General features: G+C 47.2%; 1 protein-coding gene across 3 annotated transcripts in view; it reads left to right on the top strand.

Annotated features, from left to right (window-relative positions):
* Nucleotides 1-5,267: 5,267 nt before the first annotated feature.
* The window catches only part of DOCK11 (dedicator of cytokinesis 11), a 213,951-nt gene continuing 192,248 nt past the window's right edge, over nucleotides 5,268-26,970 (top strand). For all 3 annotated transcript variants that reach the window (XM_002720256.5, XM_051827332.2, XM_008272922.4), the window contains exon 1: nucleotides 5,268-5,646. In XM_002720256.5, coding sequence (XP_002720302.2) covers nucleotides 5,545-5,646 — 102 coding nt within the window. In that variant the 5' untranslated portion in view covers nucleotides 5,268-5,544. The remainder of the gene's footprint in view (nucleotides 5,647-26,970) is intronic.

The following is a 26,970-nucleotide window of genomic DNA, read 5'->3' as shown; positions in this document are numbered from 1 at the left end:
AGTCTTCCATCTTCCAGTTCACTCCCCAATTGGTCGCAATGGCTGGAGCTGCGCACATCCGAAACCAGGAGCCAGGCACTTCTTACGGGTCTCCTACATGGGTGCAGGGGTCCACGGACTTGGGTCATCTTCTACTGCTTTCCCAGGCCATCAGCTGGGAGCTGGATTGGAAGTGGAGCAGCCGGGACTCAAACTGGCGCCCATTTGGTATGCTGGCACTGCGGGTGGCAGCTTTACCCACTAAGCCACAGTGCTGGCCCTGTAAATAGTTTTTGTGCACCAACTTTGTGTGAGTAGTAGTCTAGGGACTGAGGATGAAGTGATCCTTTATGGATGGAAATTTAGGTTGTTTCTAATATTTTATTTTATTTAATTAATTAATTTTTTGACAGGCAGAGTGGACAGTGAGAGAGAGAGACAGAGAGAAAGGTCTTCCTTTGCCGTTGGTTCACCCTCCAATGGCCGCTGCGGCCGGCGCACCGTGCTGATCCGGAGCCAGGATCAGGATCTCCTGATCTCCCACGCGGGTGCAGGGCCCAGGGACTTGGGCCATCCTCCACTGCCTTCCCAGGCCACAGCAGAGAGCTGGACTGGAAGAGGGGCAACCAGGAAAGAATCCGGCGCCCCAACCGGGACCAGAACCTGGTGTGCTGGCGCCACAGGTGGAGGATTAGCCTACTGAGTCACGGCGCCAGCCTCTAATATTTTGATATCACAAACATCCATACAGTGACCAACCTTTTACAGGCATCTCAGTTCACATGTGAGAGTTTTTATTTGGCATTGATTCATACAAGTGCAATTTCTAGGCCAAAGGGCTCGATGTATTGCAAATTCAATTAGGATGGTGTTATTGTGGCAGGTAAATTTGTGATAAAAACCAAAAATATTTAATAAATGTAGAAACCCAGTAGAATGCCCTATGGGAAGCTGTAGGATTGCCCCTACAATTTCCTCTACTACATGAGTGTAGTCATACCCAAATCCTACTTTTTTTTTAAAGATTTATTTATTTATTTGAAAGGCAAAGGCAGAGAGAGAGAGAGAGAGAGAGAGAGAGAGGTCTTCCATCTATCTACTGGTTTACTCCTCAAATGGCTGCAATGGCCAGAGCTGGGCCAATCCGAAGCCAGGAGCCAGGAGCTTCTTCCAGGTCTCCCACGTGGGTGCAGGGCCCCAAGCATGTGGGCCATCATGCACTGTTTTCCCAGGCCATAGCAGAGAGCTGGATTGAAAGAGGAGCAGCCAAGATCCGAACTGGCACCCATATGGGATGCCAGTGCCACAGGCAGCAGCTTTATCTGCTATACCAGAGTGCCGCCCCCCTACTCATTCTTCAATGTCCACCTCAAACACCTCTTCCACAGACTAACCCAAAGTGCTCTCTCCTGCCTCTTTCCCTTGAGTACAGACACCCTCACCATATACTACTTTGTGTTCTAAATGCATTCTCTACTTGACTTTCATACTTTTCCCCTGGAGGGAATAGGCCATGTCTTTCATTCACCCTACATCCTCCCTCCGGGCATAGCACCAGACTCAATATTCACATAATTAATCACTAGTCCTAAAGTGGAAGACGTGAAATGCACAGCTTCAGGACTGAGCACGTAGCCTGCACAATGACCAGATGGTGTGTGTGCACCATCGGTGTGACATATGCTTCCCGTGGCTCACAAGGCTCTGCAGAAACTGCCTTCTTCCCTGGCTCAGTCTCCTACCATTTCTCTTCCGTCTAGGTTCCAGTCACACCAGCCTGTTTCCTGCTCTTTGAACACTGTCCCTGCTCCCATCTGAGTCTTTGTTACCGGCATTCCTGCTGCCTGCAATGCTCTACCTGCTGATCCCTGCCAGCTTCTCCTTTTTCTCCAGGACTCAGCTTGATTTTTTACCTCCTCTAAGAGGCTTTTCTTGACCTTCTCTTCCAAATTAGGTCTGCAACTCATCTCCCTCTATCTCATCACCTTAGCTTAATTCTCCATAGAACATTCATGGCTTTCTGAAATTAACATGTTCATGTGCTCCCACTACAATGTAAGTTCCATAACAGGGGGCACATTGCCTATCTTTTTCAATGCTCCCTACCTTTAGTGGCTACAAATACAGCTTGTAGTACTAAAGATACTTTTGGTTGAAAGTAACATATTGAGGCCGGTGCCACGGCTCACTAGGCTAATCCTCTGCCTGCGGTGCTGGCACCCCAGGTTCTAGTCCTGGTCGGGGCGCCGGATTCTGTCCCGGCTGCTCCTCTTCCAGGCCAGCTCTCTGCTGTGGCCCGGGAAGGCAGTGGAGGGTGGCCCAAGTCCTTGGGCCCTGCACCCGCATGGGAGACCAGGAGAGGCACCTGGCTCCTGGCTTTGGGTCTCGGATCGCTGGAGCGAGCCGGCCATAGCGGCCATTAAGGGAGTGAACCAACGGAAGGAAGACCATTCTCTCTGTCTCTCTGTCTCACTGTCTAACTATGCCTGTCAAAAGAAAAAAAAAGTAACATATTGAGGGGCCAGCACTGTGGCCTAGCGGGTAAAGCCACTGCCTGCAGTGCCGTCATCCCATATGCGCGCCAGTTCAAGTCGTGGCTGCTCTACTTCCAATCCAGCTCTCTGCTATGTCCTGGGAAAGCAGTAGAAGATGGCCCAAGTCCTTGGGCCTCTGCACCCACATGGGAGACCCGGAGAAAACTCCTGGCTCCTGGCTTCGGATCGGCGCAGCTCCGGCCGTTGTGGCCATCTGGGGAGTGAACCAGCAGATGGAAGACCTCTCTCTCTCTCTCTGCCTCTCCTCTTCTCTCTATGTAACTGACTTTCAAGTAAAATACATACTTAAAAAAAAAAATAACATATTCAACTGAAAGTGGCATAAGTGGTAAGAATTAATTTTTCTCTCACTAAAAAAAGGGCCTAAGAGGTATGTGCTACAGGGTGGCTTCAATAGTTCAGTGGTGGCCGGCGCCATGGATCACTAGGCTAATCCTCCGCCTAGCGGCGCCGGCACCCTGGGTTCTAGTCCCGGTCGGGGCACCGGATTCTGTCCCGGTTGCCCCTCTTCCAGGCCAACTCTCTGCTGTGGCCTGGGAGTGCAGTGGAGGATGGCCCAAGTGCTTGGGCCCTGCACCCCATGGGAGACCAGGAGAAGTACCTGGCTCCTGCCATCAGATCAGCGCAGTGCGCCAGCCGCAGCAGCCATTGGAGGGTGAACCAACGGCAAAGGAAGACCTTCCTCTCTGTCTCTCTCTCTCTCACTGTCCACTCTGCCTGTCAAAAAAAAAATAGTTCAGTGGTACCTGGATTCTTTTTTTTTTTTTTTTAAGATTTATTTATTTATTTGAAAGGCAGAGTTGCAGAGAGGTAGAGGCAAAGAGAGAGAGGGAGAGATAGGGAGTCTTCCATCCACTGGTTCACTCCCCCAGAGGGCCGCAATGGCCGGAGCTGGGCCGATCCGAAGCCAGGAGCCAGGAGCCTCTTTCGGGTCTCCCACATGGGTGCAGGGGCCCAAGGACTTGGGCCATCTTCTACTGCTTTCCCAGGCCATAGCAGAGAGCTGGATCGTAAGTGGAGCAGCCAGGACTTGAACCAGTGTCCATATGGGATGCCGGCACTGCAGGTGCAGCTTCACCCACTAGGCCACAGCGCCGGCCCCTATCTGAATTCCAGATTGGCTTCTTTGATACTGTTGTGGCCTTTCCTTGTGGTTGCAAAACGGCTGCCAAGGGCTGAAGCTTTCCCATATGCTTTCCTCCCATACTTCCCTGTTATATCTCATTGGCTCAATGTGAGGGGGAATCTAGACCAACCCACTAGTTAAGGAAAGATTATCATGCCCCCCCCCAGGATTTTTCATCTGTGGCTGGCCCTTTTTTCATTAAACCATGTGGCTCTGCCTTCTATCTGATGCTGATCTGGTTCTCTTGGCAAGGAAAATGTGTTCTGGCTGTTGCGGAGGTAACCAACAGTGTGAGCCATGTGGGCACACATGGAACCCAGGGAATGCATTGGTGCTGATCCACCTCTATTAACCAACTCTACATACATCCACCAGGCAAAGCCAAGAGGTGTGACACAAGTCTTTTCCCTTTAGGGGACGTCATGGACCAAGCCTTCTCCGGCCCTCCACCTATGCTGCACAGGGACAACTGTGGGGGTTGCTGAAATACACTTGCTGCCAAGAGACTTGGCCTTTTCTGGGTGCACAGAAACCAGCAAGAGTGCCCTGGCTTCCATAACAAAGTTCCATGTGTGGGAGTGCTGGGATGTTTGAAGTTGAGAAAAGTGTCCTACTGGCAGTGGTAGCAACCTCTCAGACCAGATTACAGGTCATTGTCAAAAGTCTGGACAAATGGAGTAACCGGCTAGAAAACTGTTCTGATCAGTGCAGCCTTTCACCTTGCACTTGGGGCCATTTTACAAGCACTTCAAGATCCCCATCCTTACTTCCGTCTTAACCATATTTGTTTTACCTGTTTGGAAGATTTTCCTGTGATTCTTGAGGGGGGGTGGGAGGAGGAATTCCTGGAAACTGAAGAGGATAAAGAAAGAAGTCAGAAACGGAGAGGTGGTTGCAGGGTACATGTAAAAGCTCCCGGAAAACTGGCAAGTCCTCCAAACCTCAGACCACCGTGGCCTTCCCTGTGCCACTGCTGAACTACCAACCTGCACAGGCTCAGGGCCCACCACCCAGTTCTCACCCGCCCCCTACCCCGCTCCGGAGAGGGGTTGCTGCCACAGCTAAGTTCCCACTTCCCGCAGCCGGCTGTTCCTGTGAGGGGAACCATCTGGGCGTGAGCAAGGAGGGGAACCCAGGGAAGCCGCTTCGACTCGACATCGGCGCGACCCTCTCCTGGCTCTGCACACAATAGGCCACTGCTCCACGTTGTTTCCCATCCCCTAGCTGCCCCGGCCCAGGGGGCTGGCGGGGTGCGGTAGAGGGGGAGGGGCGCGAAGAGTTCTCCATCCCTCCTGCGGGCGCTGCCCTCCTGGCGCGGCAGAGGAGCACTGGGGTAGAGCACGCCGCACTCCTGGAGACATTTCCTCACCCCATTCTGTCCCCTACCCGCCCTACACGCGCGAAAACAGCAGCAGCCCGATCTCGCCTCCCGGATGCGGCTGCACCAGCAACACCAGCTGCGGGCGGAGCCCGAGCGGTTGCCACTTCCCCCCTCTTCCCTCGTGACCCTCGCCCCCACCTCCACTTCTCCCTCCCCCGCCACACACCCTTCCCCGCCAGACACACCCTCCTTCTCTGGCGGGTAGAGATCAGAGCTCCGGCTCTCGAGGGGAGGGAGAGGCTGCCGCTGCCGCTGCCGCCGCCGCTGCCGCCGCCGTGGGGCAGGACGGGGAGCGAGCAAGCAAAGGAGCAAAGAAGCGAGGGAGCGAAGAAGGCAAGGAGGAGGAGCAGCGGCTGGGAGGGAGGAGCCGCGTGAGCCGCGCCGCCGCCGAGCTGCGATGTGGCCGGCCGGCCGGCGGGTAAACAGAGCGAGCAGCTGCGGCCGCGGCCGCCCGGGCCCGGGGCACTGAGGACGCCCGCCGAGACCTGCCTGCCACCGCTGCCATGGCCGAAGTGCGCAAATTCACCAAGCGGCTCAGCAAGCCCGGCACAGCGGCTGAGCTTCGCCAGAGCGTGTCGGAGGCCGTGCGGGGCTCCGTGGTGCTGGTGAGTGGCCGGGGGACGGGGCGTCCCGGGGGACGCGCTCCTAGCGGGAGCGACTGTGGCTTCCCGCGCGCGCGGGGGACCGGAGCAGGAACGGCGCTGGGGCGGCAGCCGTTGCGCTGTGCGCTCTCTTTCTCCGCTCCAGTAAGTTTTCACATCGGCGGCCGCGGGCTCCGAGTCCCAGGCGCCCACTGACAGCGCTCCGGCTGCCCGACATAGCCAAGGCGTGCGCCTGGATGGAAGCGGACGGGCAAAGCCGGGCTCGATCGGTGCGGCGAGGCGGGGGCTCCGACCCAGAACCGAGAGCGCGGACCTAGAGCAGCCCTGGATCCCGCACAAAGAGCCGGGGACCGGGGCACGGCTAGGCAAGATGCGGATCCCCTCCTCCAGGCACCTGAGGCAGCCCAGGCGGAAGGATGCGATGAGCCTTTTGCCCATAGACACTCTCGCGCGCGCACACAGCGTGTACACAAAAAAGAACCCCACCCAAAAAGCCCCGGGCGTCCAAGCTCGAGCGGGCGGTGAGAACAGAGGAAGCAGAGCGACTTCCTCCTGCTACTGGGGAGAGAGGGTGGTGATGACTGTTGAAGGGGTGCTGCTGCCGCGGCGGAAGCAGGGGATTGGAAACAACGGGGTTCCGGGGGACGGGTGGGCGACGGGTCCCCAGAGACCTGCGGGCGCTTCTGAGGCAAAGGGATGGGGTTTAGTGGAAGACAGGCTGTGCCAGTCCAGGGATGGAGGACCGGGGGTGGGGGTTCACGGCCGGCAGCACTCAGGGTTGGGGAAACCTTGGAACCGGCATGGCTGGGGGATGCGGATTGGAAGGCGCGCTGGCCCCCTGGGAGCCCTCACGGCGTACCTCAAGCCTCATCCAGTGTCCGACTCGGGAGGGAAGCGGACAGTGCTAACGGGCACTTGCCTCTTCTGTTTTCAAGATGTTCTTGCCAATTTCCTGGACTAGAGAACAAACCCTAAATAAGCAGTCAGACTGGTTAATTAGTGTTTGTTTTCCCACTTTGTTTTTTGGGGTTTTTTTGTTTGTTTTTGTCTCTCCACTCCCTCCATCTCACAGCATGTCGTTTGCTGTGTTTAAATTTTAGCATTTAGGAGAGGGCTATTTTTGTTGAAACAACTTGTCATCGGAAGGACACTTCACAGCTTTCCCTTGTAATTTTTCTGTTGATCTTGTACAATCTGCAATAAAACCAACATTAAAGGGAGGCCAGGGGCCTGATCCCGACAGTGGTGAAAGTTGACATTAGTGGGAGTTCTGGAGGAGGATCAAAGGTAAAATATGTACCTTTGAGATAAAGATCTAATCCCTAATAGCTACAACCGTGCAAAGCCAAGTGACTTTAAAGAAATCTCTTTATCGTGGCTGAACCCTTGAAAGTTTAATCCTGCTGTTTAGTGGAGCTAAACCCAGATCTTTAATGTTGTTTTCATGGACTTGGCTTATTGTGTGTTTCACCATGATTTTGGAGTGAAGACCTGTTGAGGTCAGATTGGAACCTTGCTTGTCATTGCAGCTAGTGAAGAGAGGAAGGCAAGCTGTGTGCCAGTTCTTTATACCAGGGCTCTCATCTGGGCTGTTATTAATAAACTACTGAATCTACCTAGCACAAGGAATGATTTCCAAAATTCAGGGAAAAAAGAAAACCTTCCCCTTCACCGCAGCTTGTGAAGGGAGCTGTGAGGTGGACAGATGGTCTCAAGAGAATAAATGGGACTCAGCAAACCTCCACAGGGATTTGACCAGCATTTGACCTGCTACCCTCGGCTGGGAAAAAAAAAAGAAAATTAAAAGAAAAGGGAAAAAAGGAGCCATTAACATTCCTTCTCGGGGTCTTTAAAAACAATATGTGTATCACAGGTGCAGTGGCTCCTTCCAAACCACTGATTCTGTGGCACAGCTAGAAAGTCTGGTACTGGGAGGAGACTCCTCTTGGCGATACTGCTAGCGGCCACTGTTCCCTTGTCAGGCCAGCTTGCTTGGAACCTTAGCAATGGAGTTTGGGCATTTACAGCAAACACTGCAGAGTATTTTCTCATCATTCCAGTGTGTGGTACACATTGAGATTTGGGGAGTGAGGAGAACAGATGCTAGGAATCTAAGTCAGTGGCTGTTGAGCCCCTGCTATGTGCCAGACAAAATGCTAGATGCCCTGTCCTGACAAGTGAATGTGGATGCCTTTTTCTTCATTTGCTTTCATTAATTCCCATCTGCGTTGGGTTTGTGGACACACAGATTATGCATACAACTAAATTTTAAATTCACTGTACTGAATGCTCTATGTAAGCAGTTGAGGCAATTAAGAAATAGGGAAATAGCCTTAAAGGTAGTGTATTCCCCTAAGTGACTCCCCCTGCTTTTCTGACCCCAGAAGCTGTTAACCAGAGTCAGTTGGTGGAGAGTGGCCCGAGAATGAACGAACCATGTTGCAGCTGCTGCCAAAACTGCTAACTCTTTTCTGATTTCAACTCCAAGTGTTTATTAAGGAACAGCTGAGGTGGGATTTACACTTGCTGCTATAAACCCAAGATACTCAAGTTAGAGAGCTTCACTATCAGAGTTCTTACCACACCAAGGCAAGCAAGCTTTTGTCTCATTAGAACTTGGAAAACTCACCAAACTGAACAAATATACACTATTTCCTGTTTAGTTATTTTTTTCTTCTAACGATTTTACAGTTACACCCTTGTTGGCATGTTGCTAACATCATTCAGTTTTGCCCCACTGTTGGACAAATTCAGAAGGCCTGGGCTATATATAGCAAGTTGTTGTGTATTCAAACCCTCATTCAGTTATTAGTACTTCCATGAATCTATCAAGTTCATAATGAAGCAGACATAGAAAGGCTGTTTCATTGCTGATTTTTCCTGTAAGTTCAGCGGGTCTTTTTTTTTTTTTTTTATGAAGGTCAATTTTAACTCAGGGAAAGGGATAATTACAGAACCACCATTGACTGAGATTTTTCAAGAGGAGCCTTGCAGGGAGGAATATTACAGTGTATGTGATTAATGGAGAAGTGTTTACATATATGCACGTTTACAATGCAGAATTTTGACAGTGTTTTTGTTACAGTTCGGGATGTAGCTGTTTGTGCCTCTGTGGGGAACAAATACATTTGATAAACCTTGTAGTATGGTCTTGTATTATGGCTGCCCTTACAAGGAGCTACTCTGTTGACTTGGGAAAGTCACCTTACTAGTGAGCATTTAAATACTCTGCTGTTGCTGCTGAGTTTGCGCTCAATTCCTTGTGCACCAAAGGATCAAGAAGGAGTTGGTAGATATTCCTGGTTGGAGCCCCTCGAGGCAGGACAGAGCACGCAGCAGCCCCTGGCTGCCATGTGATAGCTTAGTAGAAAAAAGCTTTTCGGAAGCTGAGAATGGCTGCAAAGCATCTGCAGCTGTTGGACACCCCCCCCCCCCACACACACACACAGCCACCTTGGGGTGGAATGTTTGTTCTGTTTGCATGCTTTGAGGGAAGCACTGAAAATGAGGCAGCGCCTCGGCGCCCTCTCCCCAGGGGAAGTTGTTGGAACTACTTCACGTAGGACAAAATCCACAGCTTTGTCTGAGAACCTAGGTGGCTGAATAAAGCCAGTTTCAACTTGGGCTACTTGATGAAGCGTTTCCAGTTCGGAGGCTGAATTCAGCTCTTAATGAATGGCGAGTCAGGAAGGTTAACTAAAGTGTTGGTGCCTAGCCATTAAAATGTCTCACGACTCCTTCTCTTGGCCTCTCTGGGTAAGGAGAGCCCAGAACAAGCCACTCCTTGAGGCTTTGTCCAAAAGACCAGTGTAGTTTACTGTGAAACCAAACAGGCCTTGCCTTTGAACCATCGTTTAAGCATCAAATAGTAGAGTTTGTTTTCTAATCTAACACGTTGAAATTCTCTAGATTGAGTGTTCTAATGGTCAGTAATAAGCCTTATGTCTTTGAACTTGTATTGCTTTATTATCTAACAAATGCATATTTATTGTAGAAAAATTAGAAAAACAGAAAAGCAAGAATTATTATCATCTCATTCTACAGAATGATCTTTGCTAATTTCCCAATGTCTATACTTCCAGGTTACCCTGTCTCTTTGTGTACAGATATCCAAATATCTGGACTGAGAGAAAAAGCATATATGAACTTTAAATGTTTTCAGTTATCAATCTTTTATGAACATCTGCATAAGTATGTTTAGTGACTGAAAAATTCCATGTAGCTGTACTATAGGTAATCATCCTTTATTGTTTGATATTTTGATAGTCTCTAATTTTGTGTTATAAGCATAAGCTGCTCAAAATAGTAGCCACCGGCCACATGTGGCTGTTTGCCTTTAAATTTGAAGTCATTAAGAATGATCCATTTCTAAATTTCACTTGCCACAGCTCAAGTGCTCAATAGCCACGTGTGGCTAGTGGCCACCATATTGGATAGTACAAACTGTAGAGCATGTCTGTCATTGAAGAAAGTTCTCTTAGTGCCTGTCTAAATATTAGTTGAATGAACATCTTTGAAAAGGCATTTTCATTTCTATCCAGTAAGATGAATTTCTAGCAGTGGAATTGCTTGCTCAAAGATTGTACCGAATTTTAGTATTGAAAAATTCCTCTAAAGCATCTGTTAAGTTGTTCTGCAGAAAGTTGTTCCAGTTTATTCTTTCACCAGCAGAGTACAAGAATCTTCATTTCCTCTTTCCCATGACAACACTGGTTAGCAATTTCTTTTGAAGATTTATTTATTTGTTTGAAAGTCAGAGTTACACAGAGAGAGAGGGAGAGGCAGAATGAGAGAGAGAAAGGTCTTCCATCTGCTGGTTCACTCCCCAGATGGCCGCAACGGCCGGAGCTGAACGGATCCAATCCAGGAGTCAGGAGCTTCTTCCGAGTCTCCCACATGGTGCAGGGGCCCAAGGACTTGGGCCATCTTCTACTGCTTTCCCAGGCCATAGCAGAGAGCTGGATCAGAAGTGGAGCAGCCAGGACTCAAACCCGCGCCCTTATGGATGTCAGCACTGCAGGTGGCGGCTTTACCTGGTACACCATAGTGCCGGCCCCAGCAATATTTTTTAACCTTTGCAATCTGACAGGAAAGAAATGATACATCACTGATCTAATTTGTATTTCTGTGATTACTCTTGAACAGTTTTTCGTAAGTTGATTGGCCATTCATAATTCTTCTTTTTAAAAACACTGTTTAGTTAGTTAACTTATTTGAAAGAGATAAAGGAGACAGAGGAAGACAGACACAGACAAGTACAGACAGACAGATCTCTCATCCACTGGCTTACTCCCCAAATGTCCACAATAGCTGGGTTGGGCCAAGCCAAAAGTAGGAGCCAGGAACTCAATGCAGGTCTCCCACATAGGTGGCCAGAACCCAAGTACTTGGGCAGTCACCTGCTGCCTCTCGGGGTACACATTAGCAGAAATCTGGAATGGGGTTGTGAGATTGGACTGGAACCCAGGCACTTCAGTATAGGTTTCAGGCATCCCAATTGGCATCTTAAGGGCTGTACAAAATGCCACCACTAGAAAAGGTTCTTCAGCTAAAATATTCTCTGCCGGTTCCACCATGGGCTACGCCTAGCTGTGCTGTTTGGAGCCTTACAGTACATGTTTGCTTCCTCTTTCACATGGTAACCCTTCAAATATTTGGAGACAGCTACCATGTTGTTTTTAAATTCACTCTTCACAAGACCAAAGTGCCTTTATTTCTTTCTTAAGTTTCTCACATGACTTAGTTTCAAGATTCTTCACGTCATGGTCATCCAGTTTGGGTTCTTTTCCAAGTTTTCTGTGTCCTGCTTAAAATGTGAGAGGCAGAGGATGGACTCAGGAGTCAAGGCTGGCCTTGCATCCAGTCTCTGCCTCTTGCTTGCATTGTGAACTGAGACAAGTAGCCTGATTTCATTTTCCTTATGTGTGAAATGGGGATAAATAGCTGTACCTTTCTTGTGGGGTTCTTGTGAAGAGTTAAGATAACATAGGGAAAGCACCTGACGTATATAAGTGACTCATGAAGGTTGAGAAAAGGGAGAGCTGGTGAAAAAAATAAACCATTCTGGAAGGGTCTACCACAGCATACAATGGATGGACAATGTTTCTTCCCATTCTGGATCTGAGCCAAGAATTCAGAGGTTGTGTGTTCATCTCTATTTTCAGTGCATCGCACAGTGCTTGCCATGCAGTAGGTACACACTATGTGTTTTGTGGGAAAAACACTGGCAACAATGCGTAGGATGTACTCCCCGCATTGGGAGCAAAGCCTGGAGGTCCGGGGAACTCATTAAAATGTATAGTTCAGGAGAGAGATAACAAAGACTTTAATGAGGCAGTGAGAATGGAGATAAGAGGGAAGTTATAAGAGGCATTTAAGTGATAAAATCAACAGAATTTGGTGATTCTTGCAGGGGTAGAGAAAGGGATGAGGTGGAGTCAAGGTGACTTTGAGGTTTCTCGGCTTGGGTGAGCAGGGGGAAAAGGTGTTTGTTGATAGGGGAAGGGAAAAGAAATTGAGCAACCTCGCAGAGAGTTATCAGGGTGCAGCCAGGTTTCAGTTAAGCAGGGTGGTGGAGAGAACATTGTAGACAAAGGCCGAGCATGTAGGGCTGTGTTTTGGCAAAAGACTGGGGTTCTTGAGGGCAGAGAGGAAAGTGTTCCAAGTGGGTTCAGGAAGGAGAGGAAGAGCCAGGAAAGGGCCCTGGCTGAGCAGAGACAAGATTGTAGGCGAGATTAGCTCATGGAAGAGTTTTGCAGACCTTTGGGGGTGATTAGGGAAGTGGGAGGCAGGGTGTGGAGAAATGATCTGGAGGCCAGCCCCAGAGTTCCAGTTAGAGTGGTGGTGGGAAGTTAGTTTAGCTCTGAGCAGATTCCCCTCCCAGGGTCTGAGCAGCACGTGCCCTAGTGGAGCAACAGGGACTAGGGGCAGACAAGCTCCCTCCTGAGATGCTAGTAGGGTAGTTCCTGTCTGTGGGCAAGGGGTTCCCAAGACAGGAAGGGAGATTCAATGTGGCCAGATAGGAGGCCACCTCTGCCAGATAGAGGCATCACCTCTGTCCCACCCACTGTGCCCTGAGGTTGTGTGTGTGTGTGTGTGTGTGTGTGTTTCAAGTCTTTGGTCCTACTTGATTTGGAACCTTTCTGACCTCAACAAGGTTGAATGAGCCTTTAGCAAGGAACACCGCTGATTTCTATGGCATTTCCCTCGTGTATTTGACTACAGAGTGCCCTTTGCTATTTTATGGGGATGCAGAGAGTAGATGGTAACAAGTAGCCCTCTGAGAAATTTGGATGCAGTGTCCATGTGCAGCTCACCTTGGCGTTCGCTTACTTGACCCACATGGACTGTATGTTTCCAAATTCCTGTGCTCCCCTTTAGGGGCCACCCTCGCTGGCTTGGTGCAGCTCGGTTTGGAGGAGTCATAAACCTACCCGATTTTGTTTTCTCCTGAGATGGAGAATTGTCCTCAAGTCACGCTGGCAGTGTTATAAGTTGTGAAACACTTTATTTCACTAGAAGGGGAGGCCAGAAACCACAGGAAGGAGCAGGCACTAGAGTTGGTTCTCCTTTTCTGTTAGTCCTAACCACCCTTTTAGAATACATTTTGTCTTGGGATTTAGATCTCTTAGTTTCCTTTAGCTTTTATCAGTACAGAGGAGTTCCTGGGTAACATTTGCCTGTCATTTATATCAGCCTTCAGCCAGATGTTTTTTTGATTCCTTGCTGGGCCCCACCCTGAAGGTTCCCAGAGCAGTAAACTGGAGTATGCAAAGGGACATCTCCGTTAGCTGCCATTGCCTTTAAACTCTTCTTAGACTAGAGTGATTAAAAGCTTGGGGTCCAGAAGCATACTGTCCAAGTTCGAAATTCAACTCAACTGCATACTAGCTGGGTGACCTTGAGTCAGTTATTTAACCTTCCTGGGCTTTGCTAAGTCTCTCATGGGGTGGTTGAAAGGCTTACATTAGTTACTTCATTTGAGCGCTTGAAACAGGGTTGGGCACACTGATGACTCTTGGCTGTCATTATCTCCAGGATTCATGGTAGGCAAGATAAGTATTTTGTGTATTGCTTACAGGTGAACAGACAGAAAAGTGAACTGGCGGGGCCACGGTGTGGCGCGGATCATTAAGCCATAGCTGGTGATGCCAGCAGCCCACATAGTGTGAGTTCCAGTCCTGGCTGCTCCATTTCCAATCCAGCTCCTAGCTAATACCTCTGGGAAAGCAGTGGAAGATGACCCAAGTCCTTGGGACCCTGCCACCCACATGAAAAACCTGGATGGAGTTCCTGGCTCCTGGCTCTGGCCTGGCCCAGCCCTGGCTGTTACAGTCATTTGGGTAGTAAACCAGTGGATGGAAGCTCTCTTTTATCTCTCTCTGTCTCCCTCCCAATCTCTGTAATTCTGCCTTTCAAATAAACAAATATATCTTTTAAAAAAAAGGTTAACAGGCAGAAGGGAAGCACATATCCTTGCTTTTTTACCTTTAAAAAAAGATTTATGTATTTATTTGAAAAGCAGAGTGACAAGACAGGGACAGAGAGACAGAGATCTTAGATCTGATGGTTCACTCCCCAAATGCACCCAATAGCCAGGTCAGAGCCAAGCCAAAGCTGAGACCATGGAACTCAATCCAAGTCTCCCACATGGGTGGCAGGGGTGCAAGCACTTGGGCCATCATCATCTGCTTTCCCAGGCACATTAACAGGGAGCTGGATTGGAAGCTGAGTGGCCAGGTCTTGAACCCGTGCTCCAATGTATGGGATGCTGATGTCACAAGCTGTGGCTCAACTGTCTGCGCCACAATGCTAGCCCTTCCTTGCTTTACTTTTATTTTCGAAGATTTTATTTATTTATATTGAAGTCAGAAATACAAAGAGATCAGTGCTCCATCCAGTGGTTTACTCCTCAAATGGCCAGGAGACAGGAACTTTTTTAAAAGATTTATTTATTTGAGTGGTAGAGTTACAGACAGTGAGAGGGAAAGGAAGGAGAGAGGTCTTCCATCTGCTTGTTCATTCCCCAAAAGGCCATTACGGCTGAGCTCAGCGATCTGAAGCCAAGAGCCAAGAGCTTCTTCTGGGTCTCCTACGTGGGCGCAGGGGCCCAAGGACTTGGCCCATCTTCTGCTGCTTTCCCAGGCCATAGCAGAGAGCTGGATTGGAAGTGGAGCAGCCGGGACTCAAACTGATGCCCATATGGGATGCTGGCACCACAGGCGGAGGCTTAGCCTACTATGCCACAGCGCCCGCCCCTCCTCCTGTATTTTTAACCTTAGCTTTTTTATTTCCTTACTTTGAATCATGCCCCAAAGAGGTAAGTTGCTTGACTGAACCAAATATCATACCCTTCCTGGAAGAATAAACTGTTACCCCTTCTTCTTTAGATTATTGGTAGTATCCATTCCCAGTATGACTTAGTCCTATTGAAAAAAACCTGAGGGGAATGGCCATGCTGTGACGTAGTAGGTGAAGCTGCTGCCTGAAGTGCCGGCACCCTATCTGGATACCAGTTTGTGTCCAAAAAAAAAAAAAAAAAACCACACAACATAGTGAGTGTGAACTAGGGCTCTGGGGCTTTGGCAGACCCTGCCTACAGACCAGTGTGATGAGTGAGCTGGAAGGTTCATCCTCAAGCAGGGAGAAGGTCCTCATCCTGTGCCTGGGGGAAGGTTCTCCATTCGTGCTTCTGGCGGAAACAATCACCTTTTTAAAATTTTTAAAAAGTATTTAATTTATTTGAAAGGCAGAGTTACAGAGAGAGAGAGAGAGAAGAGAGACAGAGACAGAGAGAGATCCTCCATCTACTGGCACACTTCCCAAGTGGCCGCAGCTGCTGAAACTGGGCAGATCCAAAACTAGGAGCTTCTTCCCGATCTCCCACATGGGTGCAGGGGCCCAGGCACATGGGCCATTCTCCACTGCCTTCCCAGGTGCTTTAGCAGGGAGCTGGATCGGAAGTGGAGCAGCAGGGATTCAAACCAGTGTCCATATGGGATGTCAGCACTGCTGATGGTGGTTTAGTTGGCTGTGCCACAGCACGGACCCCTGAAACAGTCACCTTTATGCCAATGTGAATAGTATGGTTTATGCAAAGGGATGAATAGTTGATTGGAATCTTAGGGAAAACAGAGCTTTGGCACTGAATCCCTTTCACCTCGTGTAACTTTATGGATACCCTTCATTCATAATCCTCACTTTTAAAAATCGTGAATGTTGAAATTCAAATGCCTTTTATAAAATCTATTTTGGAAATATGTATTTTAGTAGAAAAATGTTAACTCATAAAGGTCTCCTAAGAAATGAATATTCTTTTATATGCAGCGCTTCTGGTTTTGTGCTAGCAGGATAAGTTCTATGAAGAATAGCATGTACAGGTTCCCAGCAGAGTGAATAGGGTGGAGAACGTGCCAGCTGTTCCAACGACACGTGGTTTCCCCATTGTCTACGCACAACATCGCACAATCTGTGCCTAAATATGCTGTTAATGATTTCCTGCGATTCTTCTCCAGTTGATTTTTATTGCCTATTGAGACTATCATTTATGGAAAGTTTCATATTTTTGCCTTTTTGACAGTTTCTGTTGGGTTGTATATGTTTCAACTGCTGAGAAATGTTTAAAGATATTCTAATACTTAAGCTTTCCGTTCATACTGCTTTCCCTATGACTGGAAATATTTTACTGGGTGAAATATAACTTAGAAGCTCAGTATTCTTCCAAGCTTCTAAGATAGAACATTTTTATTTGAATTGTTTCAGTGAAGTATGTTGGAAGGATGGGGAATGCATTTGTATGAGATGTTTTGTAAATGATGGTAAGATCTTGTATTTCCATAGCCCCCATCTCAAGAAAAATTAAAGATGCTATAGTCTATGACCACATGTGGCCACAGGTCTCTGTTAAACATACTACATTGTTATCATCTCTCTTCTAGATTTTTTTTTAGATTTACTTATTTATTTGAAAGGCAGATTTAGAAAGAGAGACAGACAGAGACAGAGAGGGACAGAGAGAAACAGATCTTCCATCCTCTGGTTCACTCCCCAAATGACTGCAACAGTTGGGACTGGGCTAGGTGAAAGCCAGGATTCTGAAACTCCACCCGGGGTCTCCCACGTGGGTGGAGGGGCCCAAGCACTCAGGCCATCCTCCACTGCTTTCCCAGGCACATTAGCAGGGAGCTGGATCAGAAGCAGAGCAGCCAGGACCCAAACCGGCCCTCATATGGGATGCTGGTGCTTTAAGCAGAGGATTACCTACTGTACCACAATGCCATTACCTCTTTGTTTAAATCACCTCTCTTCTAAAAGTGGGGAACCAAAGGCATGGTTTTCAGTGAGGCAAGCTGTAGGTCATCTTTATTTGCTAAAGATGGTACAGGCAATGAACCCTAGGTGTCTTGATTCCTTTGGAGTAATCACGTGTAGAATGTAGAAGCACAGTACCTATGCTAGGTTCCATAAGACAGGAGATGAAGGATGTAGCTTGGTTTTGGTGATGATCTACTGGGAAGCAGTGTTTGTTTCTTTTCTTCTTGTTTTTTTTTTTTAAAGATTTATTTATTTACTTGAAAGAGTTACTCAGAGAGAGAAGGAGAGGGAGAGGGAGAGGGAGAGGGAGAGGGAGAGGGAGAGGGAGAGAGAGAGAAAGGTCTTCCATACGCTGGTTCACTCCCCAACTGGCTGCAATGGCTGGAGCTGGACTGATCCAAAGACAGGAGCCAGGAGTTTCTTCTGGATCTCCCATGTGGGTGCAGGGGCCCAAGCACTTGGGCCATCTTCTACTGCTTTCCCAGGCCATAGCAGAGAGCTGGATCAGAAGTGGAGCAGCTGGGACTTAAGCAGCGCCCATATGGGATGCTGGCACTGCAGGCGGCAGCTTTTACCCACTATGCCACAGTGCTGGCCCCCCAGCAGAATTTATTTCTGAACAAGCTTAGGTCTGTTTAGTGGGAAACTAGGAGGTGAGGACAAAAGTGGGGAGGGTGAGGTTGCTAATGAGAAATGTGGGCAAGATCGGTATAAATTTTTCCTTGCCAAAGTAAGCCTGAGGATTTTGAAAACTCTTTGTCATTGGCCATTCTTCCTTTCTTTTCTGTTTCCATAACTGTATGGAAAAAAAGTCTCCAGAACACTGGCCCCTGCAGAGGTACCTGGGATCCACTTTCATGGAAATGTTTTTATGATTTTTTTCAAGTGGGTTAGTGCTGTCCAAAAATAACAACATATATATATTTCTTTCCATGCCTTTTATATTACTAGTTTAATTTTCCCACTAGACAAAGGGCCAGCTTAAAGAGCTGTTGTCACCATGTTGTTCATAGTCTGAACAGAAGAATACTATAGGCCTGACCAGTCTGCTTTCACAGGCTAACAAGTTCCTAATGTTTCACTGTATTAAATGGTTTCCTGGAGATCCGAGGAAGAAATGCTACCTTCTATATTACCAGTTTTACCACCAAGAAATAACAAGTCCAAGAAGGCTCTGAATCAACTTTCGCATAAATTGAATCAGATTGATATTTAAAATCTCACAGGGGCCAATAGCTATTATTGTGTCCAGCAGAGTGTCTATGTCATACTTGTGTTTGTGGAGCAAAGGAGGCCCTCCCTGCTAACTTGACCCTGGGGAGACTGCTTCTGCACAAATAGTGACTGACATGACTGCTTGCAGAGGAACTTGGCCTCTGTCTATCCCTTCTAAAAGGTCAGGCAGAATTCTCACCAGGAGAGCCAGAAGAGAAGTATCTAAGGCTTCTTGCCTCAGTTCTTTAATAACAATTCCAGTTCCCTTTCCCTGCTTCCTTCCCTCCTGCCTCTGCTTGTAACTGGAGCTCCTCCGATGTCCACTGCCAGCTCAAAATTGCCCCAGGCTCAGACATCAGGTAACTCACAACCACAGCCCAGGTTCTTGGCCTCAAGTTATATTGGTTCTGCCCTGTTGTTAAAATCCATTTCCAGTCACTTGGCTTTGATCTTCTCCTTGTTCCCTTGTGTAATTGTTCTAGTCATTGTGTCTTGACCCCCTAGCCCATCTGTATGTAACCCTTTGTCTGTTGCCTGTTTGCAGTTGTCCAGTTCCTCTAGGAGTTGAGTTCTGGTCTTGTTGCTGGCCCTTCTGAGGAAGGATACCCTACCCTTATTTGTCCTGACTACATAACAGCTCGAGCTCAGCATAATGCAAGTGTGCACTGAGGGATTGAGCATCTGCTTATGGAATCCAGAGGAAGAAAGTGCTGGCATTGAGGAGGTCTACCAAGTGTGTTAATTTCCTATTTCTGTTCTATCAATTGCCATCAAATTAATGTCTAAAAGCAACACTGGTTGATCACCAAGTCCTGCAGGTCTGAAATCCAAGTTGGGTTTCACTGGGCTAAAGCCAAGGTGATAGCCTTGCTTCCTCCAGAAGCTCTAGGGGAGAGTCCATTCCCTTGCTTTTCCAGCTCCTAGCACCTGCGCACCTTCCATAGCTCACATCCCCTTCCTTTCGTCTTCAAGCCAGCAGTGCCTCACATGTGAGTCTTCCACACAGTAGATCATCCTGACCCTGCTTCCCTCATCATGTCTCCTTCTCTGGTTCTCCCTTTCACTTATGAGGACCCCTGTCATTACAGTGGGCCCACCTGAAAAATGCAAGACAATCACTTCATCTGGAAAGCCTAATCAAAACTGCACAGTCCCCTGAGCCATGAAAAGGAACATACCCGCAGGTGCCAGGGCTTAGGATGGGCTGTCTTTGGGGAACTGTCACTGCCTACCACACAAGGCATTGCTGGAGCTTGAGGAGTAGTGAGATCCTGGGGTCAGATGGGTTCCCAACATGGATCCTACATTACAGTGGAAGAGGAATGGAAGCCAGGTGCAGAAGTCTTCACAGAATTCCAATGAAGAAGTATAATCCCTTTGGAGAATTTTGGCTGAAAGAGAGCAATAGCAGGTTTGCAGTCTGCAATTTCAATTCTGATGTTTTCTTAAATTCTTCATAATTAAATTTTTCTCCCCACACAGGACTCCTTCTGTCTGGAGTTCTTGTAGTGGGTAGTGCTTTCAGATTTGAGGCGTTTTAGAATACAAACTGGCCAGATGCTTACGGGCATTTAGCCAGCTGAGGCCTATGGAATTTTCTACCCTTGAAAAAGAAAAAAAGGATGTATGGGTATGTGTGTGATGTGTGTGGTTGTATGCATTTGTGTGTGTGTGTGTGTGTGTGTGTTGGGGGTGGTGATTTGTGTTTAACAGAGAAAGGGACAGTTTCACATCTCAGAGAATAACTCTTTGGTTGAGAGGTGCCAGTGTGCCCCCCAAATATCCTAAAGCATGCTTCACCCAGCCTGAAAGTCAAGTTAGACCAGGCATGGCCATCCTGCATTTTCAAGGTAGTCACAGGACTCTTTCCTAGAAATGGAGAAGCAGAAGGAAGGACTGGAAGATCTCTGTGAATTCCTTCTGGCCTCATGGTGATTTCAGCTGGGAGATAAATTGGAACTTCTTCTCTGTCCACCACATCCAGTCATTGCTGTCTTAGAGACCATACCCTGAAAGCTTCCTGGCCGATCGTATTTGCGCTGGCCCTCCTCACGCTGGCCAGTCTAACAGCCATGGTGCTATGATGGCACAGAGCTTTGCTGCCCTAAAGAAGTACTGTATGTGGATTGCATTGTCTGTTTTTATATAATTTCTAATTGGCTGTGCTCATCATTCTCTTAAGGCCAGCCTATCTCTTTTCAAGCCCTTGGGTAACTGGCTTGGCTGTAATGTACTGGAAATCATTGTCTGAAAGGTTGGGGAAGCTCCCACATTTGTTTCAAAATCTATTGAGACAAACTGCACATTAACTATCCTCACTTTCCCCTATTTTTTTTAAAGATTTATTTATTTATTTGAAAGTCAGAGTTACACAGAGAGGAGGAGAGGCAGAGAGAGAGAGAGAGAGGTCTTCATCCATCTGTTGGTTCACTCCCCAAATGGCTGCAAAGGCAGGAGCTGGACCGATCCAAGGACAGGAGCCAGGAGCTTCTTCTGGGTCTCCCATGTGGATACAGGGGCCCAAGGACTTGGGCCATCTTCCACTCCTTTCCCAGGCCAAAGCAGAGAGCTAGATTGGAAGTGGAGCAGCCGGGACTCGAACCATCACCCATATGGGATGCTAGCACTGCAGGCGGCAGCTTTACCCATTTCGCCACAGCGCAGGCCTCACTCTTTTTTTTTTTTTTTAACTTCTACATAGGAAAATGATTCTAGTAAGCCTCGTCAAGATGTTATCACTGGAATGTTATCACTGAAATTTTTTCTAGTGCATTTATATATGACTAATCTCTACTCATTTTTTTAATGTAAAAAATATTAACTGTAGTCCTATTTAAGTCTTCTTTAGAAGCTAGGGTACATTTTCTCCAAATTTATAGGTTCTTTCCCTGCAAACTGATTTTATTTTGTTTTGCTGATTTACTACTCTGGTTTTGGAGTTTTTCCTTGTTCTACTGGCCCTCAGCTGAACTTCACAGACTATGAATACTGTGCACTACATCAAGGAGCTTTGTGACAGAGTTGATGCCTTAAAAGCTTGGAACATCTGGGACCGTGGTATACAGCAGGAGGAACCAGTAAGCAAGTGTGTTGTTGGAGGAGGGAGGAAGGGAGGGGCAGAGGGAGGGAGAGAGAGAGAGATACTGAGTTGTGCAACATAGCCCAACAAGACAGCCTTGGCTGAGGGCAAAGATAGATACTTTCATATGGTTCATACGAAGATCCCAAGGGAATTGCTTTGTGAACTGTTGCTTGAAGAGAAGCAGAGAATCTATTTCCAGTGATTTCTTTTTAATGGGTTAAATCCACTTAGGGTAAGGTGGTGGGGGGATGGGAGAAGGTGAGACAGGGGTTTAATCTGACAGAACTGAAGGCTAAGAAAAGACCGAAGAAAGGGATTTTTTTTCCACTTTACAGTAGATCAAGAGACCAGAGATTAAAATATTAACAAAATTTAATGAGGGTAGCGATATAATTTTAGAATCAGACAGGAAGAAATCAAACCTTTTAGACATTGTGCTAGGCAAATGGAAGAGTTTTATCTGGGACCCAAGGGGTAAGTAGACAATTTATTCAGAGGCTGGAGGCAGTGCATGCTGTCAACTTGCATAATTCAAGACCCCAAATCAATTAGGTAAGGGGATTTAGAAAGTGATTGTGTGCAATTATCCACTGTGTACGATAGTGGAACCCAGTTCTTCCGCTTAGATGGAGGTCAGGGAAGCGTGACTACTAGATGCCTGTGGAAGCCAGATTTCTTCTGGGAGTCAATTGTGGAGATCAGGTGCCAGGCCGGCCCTCCCTCCCTCCTTCCATCTTAGCCTCCACCAGGGTAGAAGTGGGCCAGCAGCTCATACCTATTCCATACCCTGTATTTCTTTTTTTTTTAAATTTATTTGACAGGTGGAGTTACAGACACAAAGAGAGACAGAGAGAAAGGTCTTCCTTCTGTTGGTTCACTCCCCAAATTGCTGCAATGGCCAGCACTGTGCCGATCCAAAGCCAGGAGCCAGGTGCTTCCTCCTGGTCTCCCATGTGGGTACAGGGCCCAAGCACTTGGGCCATCCTCCACTGCCCTCCCAGGCCACAGCAGAGAGGTGGACTGGAAGAGGGGCAACCAGGACTAGAACCTGGCACCTATGGGATGCCGGTGCTGCAGGCAGAGGATTAACCGAGTGAGCCACGTGCCGGCCTCCAGACCCTGTATTCCTGAAGGCAGCACATTCTGCTTGACAGGAAGAGACCTGCCTCTTTGAGCTGTTGTGACTTTCTCTGAGACTGGCCCACACATGCACCCCATACCCCAAGCTAGTGTCTTTTTTTCAGATTTTATTTGTTTATTTGAGAGGTAGAGTTACAGACAGTGAGAGGGAGAGACAGACAGAAAGGTCTTCCATCTGCTGGTTTTCTCCCCAAATGACTGCAAAGGCCAGAGCTGAACTGATCCAGAGCCAGGAGCCAGGAGCTTCTTCCGGGTCTCCCACGCAGGTGCAGGGGCACAAGGACTTGGGCCTTCCTCTGCTGCTTTTCCAGGCCATAGCAGAGAACTGGATCAGAAATGGAGCATCCGAGACTGGAACCGGTGCCAATATGGGATGCAGGCAGCAGCTTTACCCGCTAAGCCACAATGCCGGCCTCTACAACTCCATTTCAAGTCACTTTCTTATCCTTTTCTCCTCTGCTACCCCGTAACTGCGCTCTCATAATTCTGATTTTCCTCCACTGCTACTCCAGTGTTCACCTCTGCACTGCCACCTTCCAGAACAGTCTTGTGCATATCTGACTCCCTAGTTCAAGCCTACTCCTAGAACCCTCCCAAGGCCAGCCTGTGTGTTTCTCCCTCCCACCATGCTCTGAGAATATCATTCTACTGTGAGTACATGTCTACTTTCACGTTCTCATCGTTCGCTTGCCTCTTCTTGAACCTCTGTGGACGAAAAGTGTTCTCCATTGGACAGAGCTATAACTGTATTGATTTCTTTCAACCTTTTCTGTAGCCAAGGATGGAAAATTCCAAAGGCCTGAGCTAGTGGTGGCTGGATGCCTTTTCTGGAAGTCCAGGTGGCCTGGGTGCCAATGAAATGTCATGGAGCTACATATCTGGCAAGGTTGTCCCCTAGAATGTTCTGGCTTTGGCTTCAGTTCCAGCTGAAAGAAGGGGAGGTTCTAGCTATGGAATTATGAAATCGGAATGGAGAGTTTAAGAAATGATGTAATTACAACTACAGAGCCCAGTTTACGACATGTTGTTTTTCTCTGCTTTTCTTATTGGGAAAGAGCGGCCTTTGGCTTAGTAGACCTTTTTCAAAAGTCAAACCATGTGCATGAGAGACAAATGAAGTTCCTGTAGCTCAGTGTAATTGAGATTGCTGTGTTGGGTGGTTATTTGGCAGAGGCCAGGAACATTTCAGAGCCCTCTGAGGGGGTCTCCTGGCAGAGTAGGACCCTCCTCTTGCCTTCCAGTGGTCTGTAGGGGGGAATTGGGAGATCTGGAGGGTCTACTCTATACTCATGTTTCTTGCACACTTCTTGGAGACAGTTTGGGCATAGATTTGTCTATATGTCGCTATAGGCTAATTTCTAGCTTCCTACCTAACACCTAGGGCTAGAGCAAGTCAGAGGCCACCATCTTGACAGTAAGCAAAATATAATTGTCACTAGTTAAAGGACAGAGAAGAAAGGTGACCTCGGTTCTTTGTCTTACACTAATTTCCACGTAGACAAAGCAGTGAGCAAAGCAAGATTTATTTAAGTCAGAAACCAGCAGCAGCAGCCAAGAGAAGCAGACCCCTTAACTGTGAGGGTCCAGTCTTTTAAGCACACTTTTGGGGAAAGAAAAAAACAGAACAACAGCTAACAGGGACTGAGACAAAACACATCAAAAGGCTGGATTTGTAATCTTGTCTGCCCTGTCTAGCTTGCTTAGGATAAGACAAAAGATTTTTGGAATGGTGGCACCAGTGACTTCTATCTGTTTTCATGGAAACTGAAAACTCAGAAGGGTGGAATTACTACTTCCTTGCTGTTCTCATGATAAAACTGGAAACTCCAAAGGAGTGGGTTCAGCACTTTTGTCTTGCTGAAGACAGCTTTTGGGGACAAACAAGCATCCTCTTAGACTTCCCCTTTCCTCATTCTGGACCTGACCTAACTAGTATTACATTATCACCTTGAAATAGCTGGAAACTACCCATCATTCTGCTGCCTCTTGGGAGGGTGGGGGAAAATAACAAAATTTCCACACTCATAAAAAATGCCAATTGTGGGGCTAGACTTGTGGCTTAGCGGGTAAAGCCTCCACCTGCAATGTAGACATCCCATATGGATGCCAGTTTGAGTCCCAGCTGCTACACTTCTGATCCAGGGCCCTGCTGATGCGCCTAGGAAGCCAGCAGAGGATGGCCCCCTGCACCCATGTGGGAGACCCAGAAGCAGCAACAGGTTCCTGGGTTTGGCCTGGCCCAGCCTTGGTCATTGTGGCCTTCTGGGGAGTGAAGCAGCAGATGGAAGGTCGATCTCTCTCTCTCTCTCTCTCTCCCCAACTCTGCCTTTCAAATAAAATGAATCTTAAAAAGGAAAGAGAAAATGCCAACTTCATCTGCATTGGTTCCACAATTACCATAAACAGGCATCCAGATTTCACCCAGTGGGACCTTCTTGTCCCTTCCACCAGTAAAGCACATCCCACCTTTGGATCCTGGTCTCCTACCACATCTCCTCCTATGGCCTGGGTTGCAGCCATGCTGAACCATTGCTGTTCTCCAAACACACTCCATGGTTTCCCACCTCCGTACCTTTGCACATGCTGACTCCTCATCCTAGAATGCCTTTCCAGCCCTTTCCCCCCTGAAGGGAATCCTGTGTGTCCTGCAGGGCTTCGGACAGATGGCCATCTGCTCAAGACCACCCCACTTGGAGTGAACTGCTCCTTTTGCAGCCTGATTCTAGGTAAATTGGTTTCTGGCGGCTGCCATAACAAATTGCCACAAAGTGGGTGTCTTAAGACAACAAATTTATTCTCTAAGAGTTTTAAAGGCCAGAAGTCTTGACTCAGTATCACTGGGCCACGTTCCCTCAGGAGACTTTAGGAAAGAGTCCCTTCCTTGCCTCTCCCAGCTCTGGTGGCTGTCAGCATTCCTTGGTCTTTGGCTGCATCACTCCAAACCCTGCCTCTGTGGGTCTTGTCTCAAATCTCCCTTTGCCTCTTTCTTGTGTTACTATTTAGGCTTCCCTCCTCCCCCCACCCTCCATCAGCCAGGATTCTCTCCTCATCTCAATATTCTTAATTCAGTCACATCTGTAAAGACCTTTTGGCTGTGAGGCAACATTTGCAGCTTCTAGCGATTAGGATGGGGCATATATCTGGGGGGCCCACTTTGTAGCCTGCCTTGCTGTGCTAGCTCTTTGGTTTAAGCGATTGATTACATCCTGTGCTTCCTAACTGGAGTTGTTGACAGCTTCTCACTTCCTTTAGGAATGTAAATGCCTTAGGGGGTTTGGCAGGAGAGTAGGAAGAGCTAATGCTTAGTAGTCTGAGTGCCAGAAGGGCCCACAGTTCCACTGACAATCTTGTGTTACCATGGGTAGGCTATTTAACTTTTGGGTTCCTGCTGTACCCATTTGTAAAATGGAAATAATAACATTGATCTTGGTGGGCCTTGTACAGTTGTTTATAGCAAAAGGGAAAAAATCCTAAATGTCCAGAAGGAAGAGATTAAACATGTACCTCAAAACTATGCAGTCTTTATGACATCTGTCGTTATTATTGACGTGGGAAAAGTTTGTAAAATAGCATGGAAGGTATGTTCCTATTTTTGTAAAATAATGCATAGGTGATGTATGTGAATTTAGTTACTTAATCACCCTATGCCTCAATTTCTTCATCTGTTAAATGGAGATAATGATATTATTGACCTCACACTGTTATTGTAAGGATTGACTAAAATAATGCAATGAAGTACTTAGAACAATGCCTGGTATGTGCAATGCACTGAATAAATGTAGCTGTTAGTCTTATTCTTATATTCAAAGGGAACATTCTCAAAGAGTATTTCTGTGGCTAGAACTCGTGTGTGTATAATGCCTGTATATGTGTGTAATCTTAGGAATGCATACTTCCAGGTGGTTGGTGGGTTTAGGAATAAATTTTATTCTTGCATTATATTTCCTGTTTTTAAGATATTTATTAATCTATTTTATATTGAGCATAATTATTTTATAATCAGGAAGAATTCAAGACAAAAATCATACTTACCTTTGAAGGTTGCTATATTTATATGATGCACAAACACATGCATTTAACATACAGTATCTATATAGTACTCAGCTATTATTATCCAGATAATTTCTTCTATAATCCTGCAGCTCCATGTCCAGTGCTTTTCTTATCTCAGTTTCAGTTGAATCAATAAAATTAGAATGGTCTAGAGATGAGAGACTTCAATTCCAATTTGCTTCTTATTCCTATCTGTTTAAATATTCCCTGAACATTGATTATATCTTCTCTACAATGTGAAGTTTCAAAGAATATGTATGTATACTCATACATAATGTTTTGTCTTATCTTTATAATTTTTGAGAGGTAGAAATACCTATCCTAACTTTTCTGAAATATACATTAAAATAGCTTCCATCTTTCTTGCATGTGAAATATGTCTCAGGTTGTTGATACTGGAGTCATCTTTTGTTGTCAGTAGTAAGATTAATCACTAGGGGCACTTACATTTTAGATGAAGTGAATTGCTAGGTTATATGTGTTGGTATTGTAAGGATTTCTTGTCTCGGGTCTCGATTTTCCTG

This window comes from Oryctolagus cuniculus, chromosome X (assembly GCF_964237555.1).
Source record: "Oryctolagus cuniculus chromosome X, mOryCun1.1, whole genome shotgun sequence".
Classification (NCBI taxonomy): domain Eukaryota; kingdom Metazoa; phylum Chordata; class Mammalia; order Lagomorpha; family Leporidae; genus Oryctolagus; species Oryctolagus cuniculus.
The sequence above is the reverse complement of the archived record's forward strand: the minus strand, read 5'-3'. Positions and strand labels throughout refer to the sequence as shown.